The sequence below is a fragment of the Electrona antarctica genome (assembly GCF_951216825.1).
Source record: "Electrona antarctica genome assembly, chromosome: 8".
In the NCBI taxonomy this organism is placed as follows: Eukaryota; Metazoa; Chordata; class Actinopteri; order Myctophiformes; family Myctophidae; genus Electrona; species Electrona antarctica.
In genome coordinates this window covers 53,279,044-53,293,826 of record NC_136789.1, presented here as the reverse complement: position 1 = coordinate 53,293,826, position 14,783 = coordinate 53,279,044, and the positions used below count along the sequence as shown (strand labels likewise).

General features: G+C 41.8%; 1 protein-coding gene across 1 annotated transcript in view; it reads right to left on the bottom strand.

The window, feature by feature from the left end:
* The window catches only part of LOC306927453 (voltage-gated potassium channel subunit beta-2-like), a gene marked incomplete at both ends in the record, with an annotated part of 159,434 nt that overhangs the window by 39,617 nt on the left and 105,034 nt on the right, over nucleotides 1-14,783 (bottom strand). Inside the window, 2 exon segments of the mRNA XM_079507204.1 lie at nucleotides 112-197; nucleotides 5,487-5,573. Coding sequence (XP_079363330.1) covers nucleotides 112-197; nucleotides 5,487-5,573 — 173 coding nt within the window.

The following is a 14,783-nucleotide window of genomic DNA, read 5'->3' as shown; positions in this document are numbered from 1 at the left end:
ATTGCTATTAAGAGGGTCGGCTTGGAACTTTTTGGCACATTTTGTCGCCCCCAAACCCAATACTGTTGTGAATGATGATGATGATGGTGTTGATTGACGTCTGCCACTCACCATGATCTCCATGGCGCTCCAGCGCGACGTGCCCCAGTACATGGCCATGCCCTGGTTGATGACGAACGTCATGGCCCGCACGATCTCTGGAAATCACATCAAATAATATAAGATAAGTACACATTTAGTATCATACCGGTGCACCCTTGGACAGTTATTTTGTTAGAGGATTATTATCTATTATTATTATTATTATTATTATTATTATTATTATTATGATTATTAGAGGATTATTGTCGCTGTTGGCCAGGCAGAAACCTCTTATCTCCATATTTTAGATTATTTTAGATTTTTAGATTGTTATTTTTGAATTATGGCCACGGAAAGCAAGGTTTCTTTCCTTCTGCAAGATAACAGACTATGGGCAGTATTATGCGTGTCATAAGTACCAGGTCTTATGACTTAACTTAATCACGCCTCCAGGTCTTAAGTTAAGTAATAAGACCTGGTACTTAAGACACGCATAATACTGCCCTATACGGCATTGAATTTGAATGTCGTTGCTCTCCATGTTCTAACTTTGTTTTTGGTTTTTTGGTGTTTGAAAAAAGCATCATAAGTAGCAGATCTACAAGCTCAAAACGCAGCTCCGTTTTGAGCTTGTAGATCTGCTACAGTACGTTTGATGCTTTGAATCCTGGAAAGTAACAGGTCTACAAGCTCACAATGTGTCGCATCTTGTGAGCTTGTAGATCTGCATTTCTTCCAAAAGATTTTTTTATAATTTTTTAAAAACGGGACATTCTGCATACTGAGCACTTTTACTTTTGGTACTTTAAGTACATTTTGATGTCAATACTTTTGTGCTTTTACTCAAATACATTTTGAATTCCGGACTTTTACTAGGTGAAATGGTCCGTTCACAATACAGTATGCAAAGAAAAATGGTGAGGATTGTACCGTATTATTATAATAATAATAATAATGATACTAATATTAGTATTAATAATAATGTGAATATTATTATTAATAATAACAATAATAATAATAATAATAACTAGAAAAGTCGCAATTTTGAAAAATTGCAAAGTGTGGTTGCCACAGTGGCTTACATAGGCCCCTCCCACTAATATTGTCAGCCAATTACTATGTCACGTTTTGTTATGGATGGGCCATTAAATTACATTTTGGACAGGTGTATTTAATACCTTTTCATACAAGGTTATTGATCCTAAAGCCACTGATTGCATTGTATGGTGTAGTCCTACAGGAGTCACCAATAACATTGTATGGTGTAGTCCTACAGGAGTCACCAATAACATTGTATGGTGTAGTCCTACAGTCACCAATAACATTGTATGGTGTAGTCCTACAGGAGACACCAATAACATTGTATGGTGTAGTCCTACAGGAGACACCAATAACATTGTATGGTGTAGTCCTACAGGAGTCACCAATAACATTGTATGGTGTAGTCCTACAGTCACCAATAACATTGTATGGTGTAGTCCTACAGTCACCAATAACATTGTATGGTGTAGTCCTACAGGAGTCACCAATAACATTGTATGGTGTAGTCCTACAGGAGTCACCAATAACATTGTATGGTGTAGTCCTACAGTCACCAATAACATTGTATGGTGTAGTCCTACAGGAGTCACCAATAACATTGTATGGTGTAGTCCTACAGTCACCAATAACATTGTATGGTGTAGTCCTACAGGAGTCACCAATAACATTGTATGGTGTAGTCCTACAGGAGTCACCAATAACATTGTATGGTGTAGTCCTACAGTCACCAATAACATTGTATGGTGTAGTCCTACAGTCACCAATAACATTGTATGGTGTAGTCCTACAGGAGTCACCAATAACATTGTATGGTGTAGTCCTACAGGAGTCACCAATAACATTGTATGGTGTAGTCCTACAGGAGTCACCAATAACATTGTATGGTGTAGTCCTACAGGAGTCACCAATAACATTGTATGGTGTAGTCCTACAGTCACCAATAACATTGTATGGTGTAGTCCTACAGGAGACACCAATAACATTGTATGGTGTAGTCCTACAGGAGTCATCAATAACATTGTATGGTGTAGTCCTACAGTCACCAATAACATTGTATGGTGTAGTCCTACAGGAGTCACCAATAACATTGTATGGTGTAGTCCTACAGGAGTCACCAATAACATTGTATGGTGTAGTCCTACAGGAGTCACCAATAACATTGTATGGTGTAGTCCTACAGGAGTCACCAATAACATTGTATGGTGTAGTCCTACAGGAGTCACCAATAACATTGTATGGTGTAGTTCTACAGTCACCAATAACATTGTATGGTGTAGTCCTACAGTCACCAATAACATTGTATGGTGTAGTCCTACAGGAGTCACCAATAACATTGTATGGTGTAGCCCTACAGGAGTCACCAATAACATTGTATGGTGTAGTCCTACAGTCACCAATAACATTGTATGGTGTAGTCCTACAGTCACCAATAACATTGTATGGTGTAGTCCTACAGGAGTCACCAATAACATTGTATGGTGTAGCCCTACAGGAGTCACCAATAACATTGTATGGTGTAGTCCTACAGGAGTCACCAATAACATTGTATGGTGTAGTCCTACAGGAGTCACCAATAACATTGTATGGTGTAGTCCTACAGGAGTCACCAATAACATTGTATGGTGTAGTCCTACAGGAGTCACCAATAACATTGTATGGTGTAGTCCTACAGGAGTCACCAATAACATTGTATGGTGTAGTCCTACAGGAGACACCAATAACATTGTATGGTGTAGTCCTACAGGAGTCACCAATAACATTGTATGGTGTAGTCCTACAGGAGTCACCAATAACATTGTATGGTGTAGTCCTACAGGAGTCACCAATAACATTGTATGGTGTAGTCCTACAGTCACCAATAACATTGTATGGTGTAGTCCTACAGTCACCAATAACATTGTATGGTGTAGTCCTACAGTCACCAATAACATTGTATGGTGTAGTCCTACAGGAGTCACCAATAACATTGTATGGTGTAGTCCTACAGGAGTCACCAATAACATTGTATGGTGTAGTCCTACAGGAGTCACCAATAACATTGTATGGTGTAGTCCTACAGTCACCAATAACATTGTATGGTGTAGCCCTACAGGAGTCACCAATAACATTGTATGGTGTAGTCCTACAGGAGTCACCAATAACATTGTATGGTGTAGCCCTACAGGAGTCACCAATAACATTGTATGGTGTAGTCCTACAGGAGTCACCAATAACATTGTATGGTGTAGCCCTACAGGAGTCACCAATAACATTGTATGGTGTAGTCCTACAGGAGTCACCAATAACATTGTATGGTGTAGTCCTACAGGAGTCACCAATAACATTGTATGGTGTAGTCCTACAGGAGTCACCAATAACATTGTATGGTGTAGTCCTACAGGAGACACCAATAACATTGTATGGTGTAGTCCTACAGGAGTCACCAATAACATTGTATGGTGTAGTCCTACAGGAGTCACCAATAACATTGTATGGTGTAGTCCTACAGGAGTCACCAATAACATTGTATGGTGTAGTCCTACAGGAGTCACCAATAACATTGTATGGTGTAGTCCTACAGTCACCAATAACATTGTATGGTGTAGTCCTACAGGAGTCACCAATAACATTGTATGGTGTAGCCCTACAGGAGTCACCAATAACATTGTATGGTGTAGTCCTACAGGAGTCACCAATAACATTGTATGGTGTAGTCCTACAGTCACCAATAACATTGTATGGTGTAGTCCTACAGGAGTCACCAATAACATTGTATGGTGTAGTCCTACAGTCACCAATAACATTGTATGGTGTAGTCCTACAGGAGTCACCAATAACATTGTATGGTGTAGTCCTACAGGAGTCACCAATAACATTGTATGGTGTAGTCCTACAGGAGTCACCAATAACATTGTATGGTGTAGTCCTACAGGAGTCACCAATAACATTGTATGGTGTAGTCCTACAGGAGTCACCAATAACATTGTATGGTGTAGTCCTACAGTCACCAATAACATTGTATGGTGTAGTCCTACAGGAGTCACCAATAACATTGTATGGTGTAGTCCTACAGGAGTCACTAATAACATTGTATGGTGTAGTCCTACAGGAGTCACCAATAACATTGTATGGTGTAGTCCTACAGGAGTCACCAATAACATTGTATGGTGTAGTCCTACAGTCACCAATAACATTGTATGGTGTAGTCCTACAGTCACCAATAACATTGTATGGTGTAGTCTTATAGTCACCAATAACATTGTATGGTGTAGTCCTACAGTCACCAATAACATTGTATGGTGTAGTCTTATAGTCACCAATAACATTGTATGGTGTAGTCCTACAGTCACCAATAACATTGTATGGTGTAGTCCTACAGTCACCAATAACATTGTATGGTGTAGTCCTACAGGAGTCACCAATAACATTGTATGGTGTAGTCTTATAGTCACCAATAACATTGTATGGTGTAGTCCTACAGTCACCAATAACATTGTATGGTGTAGTCTTATAGTCACCAATAACATTGTATGGTGTAGTCCTACAGTCACCAATAACATTGTATGGTGTAGTTCTACAGTCACCAATAGCATTGTATGGTGTAGTCCTACAGTCACCAATAACATTGTATGGTGTAGTCCTACAGTCACCAATAACATTGTATGGTGTAGTCCTACAGTCACCAATAACATTGTATGGTGTAGTCCTACAGTCACCAATAACATTGTATGGTGTAGTCTTACAGGAGTCACCAATAACATTGTATGGTGTAGTCCTACAGTCACCAATAACATTGTATGGTGTAGTCCTACAGTCACCAATAACATTGTATGGTGTAGTCCTACAGGAGTCACCAATAACATTGTATGGTGTAGTCCTACAGGAGTCACCAATAACATTGTATGGTGTAGTCCTACAGTCACCAATAACAACTCCAAGCCGACGCATTTACTACGTAATGTAGACCTTCATTAATCCCACAGGGTAAATTCTGTGCCATTCACGAGATATCTCGTGTTTAGAGCTTTACCACAGTGTGCCAAACATGAGATTCGATATACCTACCTTGAAGCATACCTTAGTTACGTCACCGTCAACAGCCAATCATTCTTACATACATACATACATACATACATACATACATACATACATACATACATACATACATACATACATACATACATACATACATACATAACCTTGTACCCACCCACCATTGAAACATATCTTAATTACGTCACCATCAACAGCCAAATATAACCACTCATAGCATGCATAGCAAGCTTCTGATCCAGCCGACCACAGTACTTGCGCGCTCTGCTAGTGTATGTGATACTAATAATAACATGGGAGATTAGGAATAATAAAGGTTACATCACACTGACCTTCCATAGGACTGTTGACGTCGTTTCTGTTGGCGAAAACGATGTCCACGTATTCCAACTGCAGTCTGGACAAGGATCCTCTCAAACCTGTCAAAATGGTCATCATCATCATCATCATCATCATCACTTTAATTTTACTTTTGACATAGTAATGGTCTTATTAGTTAATACATTTAAAGGAGCATTCAGTGATTTGGGAAACCCCCGGTCCGCCCCGGTAACAAGATATGCACATGCATGCACTACAGTGGGGTGACACGCGACAGGCCAACAGCACACACACCAAGGCCCGCCCCAGCTCGATCATGATTGGTGGAAGGTCCCTCTCTATCCTGATTGGATGAAGGCTTTGCCACCTAGCCAAAAACGAAACCTACGTTTTTTTTTACCCTCAGGGGTTAACTGGGGACAGGGAGGAACTCCTTATATGGTCAGCACACTCTATAGTAGGGAGGATTATCACAACAAAAAAAGTGATATTTGAATTAAGTGAAATCACTGAATATACCTTTAATTTAGAGGCATTCAAAAAAGGTCTTAAACGTCATTACATTGTAACTTTAGAAATGTGCAGCTACCCGTATGTTGGTCTATTTACTGTTGAGTGAGAAGTGGGGGCTGGAGATTATGTTGCGTGCGTGCGTGCGTGCGTGTGGGTGGTGGTGGTGGTGGGGGGAGTTAAGTAACCCGTACCGCGGTGTGCGTTACTTAAGGTCGGCTGGCGACCTAAGTTATAGGCCTACGAGTGCATATATGGTGCGATACGAAATTAACAGTTTACCATATTAAACACGGAATCAGTGAGGCGCTGCTCAGTCTAAGTTGAAGCTTTCAATTCATCATATATTATGTTTGGCTCAGCAATCTATCCTAAGTTAACATGGAATTTGTTTAATATGTTAATAGGTTCCACGATGAGGGGGCGTTTATGAATGGTCTATTATTGGTCAGGTGTTGGCGTCATGCGATGCGCTGCTGAACCGACATGTCCTTGGCGTGTAGAATGGCGTGCCATTGATTGCGATTCCAAAACTAAATGACAGTGTTTGAAATCATTCTGACCCGATAGACCTTAAACCTCTAAATGTTTTGTCAGTCAAAAGATAAAAATCACACCCGTGTGAACTGAGTGGTGTAAGGTCTTATATAGACTGATCAGCTGTGGTCTGACGTAATGAAATCACACCCGTGTGAACTGGGTGACCATAGCAACCGTGCTCATTTTTTGAGCACAGACAGACAGACAGACAGACAGACAGACAGACTAACAAAGCCAGTTGTAGGAGTGGTTTACACCACTCAAAAACAGTTCTGTCCGACCCGTCCTCTGTCTGTAAACCTTTCTGCGAGCGAACTGCAGTGAAACGAATGTCTCTGCCTGGCTCTCTCTCCTTTTCTCTCTCCCTCTCTCGACTCTCGCTGACAGACAGTGCACGTCTCAAGCAATGTTCATGAATCCGAGTAATTGTACGTGAGGTATGCAGAAGTGCATTTACATGATGCTGTAGGACTATTTGTGGCGGTGATGCGTCACATTACATGACCTATCCTATGGTATAGAAGCCGTGCTGCTGTTTGAATGAGATGCGGACCTTTCCCCCCCCCGTCTCATCATCTGTCTGTCTGTGTTTCTGTCTCTGTGTCCCTGTTTATCCCTGTATGGAGAGTTTTGGAAAATCTTAAAGGACCACTTCACCACTTTTCAACTTCTCTTCCTATAATTGGTCCTAACTAATGTTCATGATAAAATACCACCATTTTTTCCTACTCAGTCTGTGTCTCATAGGAAGGCTGTGGGCAGTTCAGAAACACCAGTGACATCATCGATGGTGAATCCAAGCTAATAGAAACGGCAGGCTTTCTTTTTCCTGAAAAGTTGCAATGCAAAAGTTGAATCCATCATTCTCACGATAATACAAATCTAAATATATTTTAAAACAAATCTTGTTTAAAAAAATTCTGCCTAATGATGATGTCACTGGTGGACGGGTGTCCGAACTGCCCAAAGCCCTCCTATGAGACACAGACTGAGTAGGAAAAAAATTGTGGTGTTTTATCATGAACATTAGTGAGGACCAATTATATGAAGAGATGTTGAAAAGTGGTGAAGTGGTCCTTTAACACAGCAAAAATAGATGTGTTGTGAGTTTGATGTTGTCTTTATCATATTCAAAGAAAAGTGGCTGAGAACAGAAGTATGTATGGGAAGTAAGAGAGAAGTCACCATAACTGAGACTGGGAAACGGTGAATTAAATAAAACATCATATTTAATTGGAAACCACCCTACAGGTTTATGTGATGATTGCCAGGAGGAGCTCCGACAGGGATGTTAAAGGACAACTTTAGTTTTTTTCAACCAAGGTTTATGTTTTAGGTTGTTCTTAGAGAAAATGAAAGATGAGTGTTAATTTTTTTTCATTCGCTGCTTTCTTTCGTTTTAGCGATTTTAGCTATTTTTGACAGGGGGCGGGGGCATTCAAACAAAGGGGCTAAATATTTGTAAAAAAAAAGATTAGCGATTTCTTGTTTATTATTTACTAGTCCTACTAGACCCCGCCACAAAAGCTCACGGGATCTATTGAATGTCAAGAGGGAGGTGACAAACTGACATATTGAGCCTACGACACAGTAAGGCTTCCCCCCAGAAGGCTACCTTCACATTCAGTAGATCCCGTGGTCTTTTGTGGCCAGATGTCATTTCTTGGGGTCTATTAGGACTATAGTAAATAATAATAAATAAATCGCCATCATATTTTGTAAAGAAATACTCGAATACCCTGTCAAAAATAGCTAAACTTCCTAAAACAAAAGAAAGCAGTAAATTAAATTAAATGAACACTCATATTTTACTTTACAACCTAAAACATGAACCTTGGTTGAAAAAAACTAAAATTGTCATTTAAACCCGACGTGAAGCCTGGGGGGGTTTATTTCTCAACAATGAGCGGCTCGCCGTAAATTATCCCACTTATTTACGGCTACTTGAATTAATAAATACATTCATAAATAGACCCGAAAGGAACAACACGCGGAAATATTCAATTTCTTATGGTAATGAAAGTATTCTGTTAATTTATGCCTGGTCGCGGTGCATCCAGTGCAATGCGGTCACCACGGAAAACAACAAACACTGTTGATCAAATAGAATACATTTTCGGTTACCGCTTTGTCTAATTCTCGCTTCAAAAGACATTCCTGAGCGCAATGTTCAGCTGTAAATGACATTGTGCGTTTGTTTACATGGCTGCACGGCAAGCCATTTATCAAATCGTCCTACATCATCCTACGTTCATGTATCGAGAACTCTTATGAAGTTCCATCATGACAAGTCTCTTCAAGGTGAACCGCTTCCTCTTCCTGTCCAGCGGCCAATTTGTCCTTCAGTTCTGCATTCTCGGCCGCATATTTCTCCAAATTATTTTCCGCTTCCCAGAGCGCATCCCGCTCGTCCTGCATCACGGTGTTTGTAAAGGTCTCGGATCGTCACCCCTGTGAAAAGGCTTTCCATCCGTCTGTCTGTCCGTCACTCACTGCAGTCTGAGATTAGTCTGTTGACTAATCTCTGCAAATGCTTCTTGACGTGTCCATGCAATGTGCTCCACCACCTGTCCAGCAGCCTGTCCAGCTCCTTGGTCAGTTTCCTCTCCTCCTTCCTCAGCTTCTGGATTTCTTCGTTCTTTTCGGCCAATTTGTCCTTCAGTTCTGCATTCTCGGCCGCATATTTCTCCAAATTAGTTTCCGCTTCCCTGAGCGTCTCTTGCTCGGCCTGCATCACACAAGTCTTCGTAGAGGACAGCTCGTCGTCTCAGATCTCCACCACTGTGAAAAAGCCTTTCCATCCGTTTATCTGTCTGTTCGTCTGTCCCTTTTATGCCTGTAGGGAGATCCCTGATGTCATCGATATGACATCATAGTCAGCGTGTTGAGAGCTTGCAGTTTTGGAAAACTAGACCTGTACGTGCCCGTCTCAGTCGGCCACCGGCCTACTTGGGAACGATGCAACTTGGGAACCTAATGATATATAAGTTGTCATAGCACCCGGTATAACTGTCAGCCGGTGTCCCACATGGAGATCTGTGTATGTGCCTGTGTGTGTGTGTGAAGACTGCAAACTGAAAAGTGTACTTGGCAATCAATTCGGCCCACTGGCAGAGCCTGATTGGTTGAGCCTCAATTGGCTGAGGCAGAGGCTGGAGCTGATTAAACTGCTTTCCAATTCCATGTAATACTTATGGATGAGTCCCTTCAATGTGAACCTCTTCTTCTTCTTCTTCTGCGTCTCCCTCTTTATCTCCCACAGCCTGTCCAGCTCCTTGTCGAGTCTCCTCACCTCGTTCCTCAGCGCCTGGATTTCGTTGTCCTTTTTGGCCAATCTGCCCTTCAGTTTTGCATTCTCTGCCACATATTTCTCCACATTATTCTCCACTTCCCTGAGCGCCTCTTCCTTGTCCTGCATCACGGTCTTTGCAAAAGTCATCTCAGATCTGTGAAAAGGCTGTCTTCTCTCTCTCAGCCTGTCTGTCTATCAGTATGTCTGTCAGTCTGTCAGTCTGTCAATACATCTGTCCGTCTGTCTCTCTATCTCTCTCCGTCCGTCTGTCCCTTTTATGCCTGTATGGAGATCCCTGATGTCATCGATATGACATCATAGTCAGCGTGTTGACAGCTTGTAGTTTCGGAAAATGTTCGAAATGTTTAAAATGAACACAGCAAAAAAACCTTTGAACTGCCGTTGACGGGATTGACGGATTGGATTAATTAATCCAAACCTACCGTTGACGGAATTGACGGGCTGGTTTAATTCCCTATAATCGGGAGCTTAATATAACAAAATGTAGCATCTTTTGGCTAATTTGGCTAACGGCCGATGTAATCTTCCTAAAACCGGCCGAAATATGCTATATTTCCGTGCTCAGACCCAGGGACACAGGGACACAGCCAGCCAGCCAGCCAGCCAGGGACACACATAGTTGTCTATATAGGAGTGGTTGCACCACTCAAAAAGAAAAACGTGCTCCCACTTCCAGGCCATTCATTCATGCCTTCATTTCAGTACAGTTAGTGATAATAATACCAGCCCAGGGGGGACTGGTGGTGATTTTGATGATGCTATGTAGGCCTATCAATACATATTTATAGCAAACAACAACACAAGTAGGCTACAACCAACACAACATGGGGGTTCCAGTTCCACTGCTCCAGTGAATGTTGTATGTGCAGATAGGCTGAGATAGCTCATAGCTGCTCTTATTGGTGGTGGTGGCAATACTAATTTGAGTCTGGATTTATAAACAAATTAAGACCAAAACCAGAATTAATAATTTGATTATCAAACACACACGTGTCCCTTTCAGTATCTTTCTGTCTCTCTCTCGCTCAAAAGTAGGCTACGCACACTGTCACACACACACACACACACACACACACACACACGGGCTCCGCCATGACACTAGTCAGACAGTAAACAAACTCCGCTCGTCACCACATGTAGTACACAAACGCACACACACACAAACGCACACACACTCCTCCTCCCCCTTCTCTCCCGCAAGGCAAGCAGACTGACAGTTTTTCTCATGAAAAATAACGGAAGAATAACGCACCATGTAGTAACTGTAACAACGTTACTGAATTTAAAAAATAACGTGTTACAGCAACCGTTACTGCCGAAAGTAACGGCGTTAATGTAACGCTGTTACTGTATGCATGTAATACTTCTGGATGAGTCCCTTCAATGTGAACCTCTTCTTCTGCCTCTTTATCTCCCACAGCCTGTCCAGCTCCTTGTCCAGTCTCCACACCTCGTGCCTCAGCGCCTGGATTTCGTTGTCCTTCTTGGCCAATCTGCCCTTCAGTTTTGCATTCTCTGCCACATATTTCTCCACATTATTCTTCACTTCCCTGAGCGCCTCTTCCTCGTCCTGCATCACGGTCTTTGCAAAAGTAACCTCAGATCTGTGAAAAGGCTGTCTTCTCTCTCTCAGCCTTTCTGTCTATCAATATGTCTGTCCATTTGCCTATCCGTCTGTCTCTCTATCTCTCTCTGTCTGTCTGTCCCTTTTATGCCTGTATGGAGATCCCTGATGTCATTGATATGACATCATAGTCAGCGTGTTGACAGCTTGTAGTTTCGGAAAATGTTCGAAATGTTTACAATTAACACGGCAAAAAAAAATATTAATGTGATTTTTCAATAGATTCCAAGATTTCAATATGAATTGATTATGCACGGGATCTGACGGCGAGCTGGTCATTGTTGAGAAATAAACCCCGACAGGGTGATTAAACAGTGATGTGAATCGGAGAGATTTAAAAGTATCCCTCCTAAGAGTAACAACATGAAACATTCCAAGTCCTGCTTTTCTAATGCTTCTCGCAAAAAGCTGGTCACAGGCCTCTTCCTGTCGCAACTCGATTATGGCGATACTGTCTACCAAACTGGCTTCTGTGATTCCCGTATAGCAAATGTTGGTTCTCTTGCTTTTTAGTTTATTAGGAAATTTCGTTGCTTAGTTTTATATATTAGCCTTATTGGTTGCACTATTAGACGTTTCTGTTCTTCCTTTGAGCTTCTTCGGTAGTGGGTACTGTATTTATGAGCGTTGCATGTTTGTCCTGTTATTGTTTTGTATTTATTGTTACTGGCAGAGCTGTGTCACTTATTTTGCCCTTTTCTCTTGGCCAGTTCACACTTGTAAAAGAGACTTTAGTCTCAATGTGGTTTTTACTGGTTAAATAAAATAAAAAAATCACACCCGTGTGAAGTGAGAGGCGCTCTTATCATCATATCATCAGCATGCATCATCTCATACTGACCAATCAGAATGCCTGTTGCCTGTGATTGGTTAGCTGATTTGCTCGTTTACATATGACGATGCATTTTCCCTTCAATGTCAACAGCCGTGGAGCAAGCTTGTCTCGTCAACCATGTGACTCCCATTGGAAATTAATTGCGAGCTGCTCTGCCCCCCTCTCCCCCCAGGACAGCGAGAGAGCACCCTGTCTTTCATGTGTGAGCGACGCCTAATTATCCCATCAAATGTTTTCAAACACATTCCCGAGAGCTGTGAATGACATTATGCATTTGTTTACACTAGACCTGTACGTGCCCGTCGCAGTCGGCCACCGGCCTACTTGGGAACCTAATGATATACGTTGTCATAGCACCCGTTTTAACTCTCAGCCAGTGTCCCACATGGAGATCTGTGTATGTGCCTGTGCCCCCTGGCAGAGCCTGATTGGTTGAGTGTCAATTGGCTGAGGCTGGAAATTGCACAGGTGAAAGGAGTTGGCCTCATTAGGCCCACTGGCAGAGCCTGGCCCAGGTGAAAGGAGTTGGCCTCATTAGGCCCACTGGCAGAGCCTGACCAGAGCCTTTTGTGGTGTTTCTGGAGAACCGTGGGTCCGACAGACTCGATACCAGGCACTGCACTCACTGCGGGGGTGTGGAACGCGTGTGTCGAATGGGTGGGTGAAACGGTTCTCGAGTTACGTGCATTACACACACACACACACACACACGCACGCAGAGACGAGGTGCATTTACAGTAGGATAGCTGCATGGCAGCCATTTATCAAATTGTCCTACATCATCCTACTAATTAATATTCCATCGACAGTGACGCATCTGCAAGTAAACTATCGACAGTTCTTCGAAGATGCATCCTGACAAGTCCATTCAAGGTGAAGCTCTTCATGTCCTGCTCCTTTTTCAGTTTCCTCAGCTTCTGGAGTTCTTCGTCTTTTGCTTTTATTTTAACTATGAACGTCGCTATGCACTCGTCCTGTTCGACCAATTTGTCCTTCAGTTCTGCATTCTCGGCCACATATTTCTCCAACTTATTTTCCGCTTCCCTGAGCGCCTCTCGCTCGTCCTGCATCACGGTCTCTGTAACGGACAGCTCGTTGATCATTCTTCACCCTGTGAAAAGGCTTTCCGTCCGTGTGTCTGTCTCTCTCTCTCTGCCTGTCAGCCTATCTGTCTGTCGGTCTGTCTATCTGTATCTTTATGTCCGTCAGTCTGTCCCTTTTATGCCTGTATGGAGATCATCGATATGACATCATAGTCAGCGTGTTGAAAGCTTGTAGTTTTGGATAGTAGAATTGTTGTGAATTTTCAAGATTGCAGTATGCATGGATTAAGCATGGGATAATTGACGGCGAGCTGGTCATTCTTGAGGAATAAACCCTGACAGGGTGATTAAACCGTGACGTGAATCGGAGGGATTTAACCCCCCTGAAGGAGAGACTTTGACCCTAAAAGTAACAACAACGTGAAAAATGTGGTTCATTATTTTGTTTATTATGGATCCCCATTAGTCCTCAATACAGTGAAGACTACTCTTCCTGGGGTCCAAACACTCATACAATCAAATCAAATTAAAACATAATACATAATTTTGCCATTACATTAAAACAAAACAAAAATAATTGAAGATTTCAGACTTCATACCTTCTACAAATGATATTACATTACAATCAGTAAATTACAAACAAATTATAAACTACAAACTAAAGATTGTAAATCCTACTACTAATACTTGAAATCAAACACTCAACAAGCTAACTAAACATAATTGCTTTCCTAAACCTGCCTTCAATTTATTTTTAAAGCTTAATTGACCTATAGCTAAGCCCCTCCCCAAACTGCTATGGTCCAATCACAGCTAAACATAACATGGGTTAGACAAACTTCTCCACCAATAGTTGTCCTATATGATAAAACATTGTTTTAAAAAATAAATGTCACGCACATATTTTCCCAGTGCATACGGCAGGCCTTGTTGACGGATTTGGAAGAGATTTTGAAGATCTGGTTCCAAAAATGAACCAGTATTTAACGTGTAAAATCTATGATATTTACATTGGAATGAATGAGCCCGGCTGGAAAGTGTCCAAGTGGGAGCTCATTCCAATGTGTCCCTGCTCTATACTGTACATTACCGTCCTCGTATGCACATTTGTTCTAGGTATTAAAGGTGCAGTAAAGTGGCCACCTATAGCCTGTCTGGTGACATAGCCATGGTGGGTTGTATCTGTAGAAACAACTGTGTATGTTTACCAGAATTATATATATTAAACAGGAATGTCACAAGGCTACAAGCCAACCTTTGATCCACTCTCATCCATGACAATGCAGCACGCGTCCACTCAATACTAGTCCTCCCAGAACAGTCTAGTGATAAACTTACCCTCTACCTCTATAAATGAAGGCACTTTGGCCATTTTATCCCTACCCACAGCTTAATTAAATATCTTCCACGGTTTATATATTTACATTCCTCAAATTTGCTTTG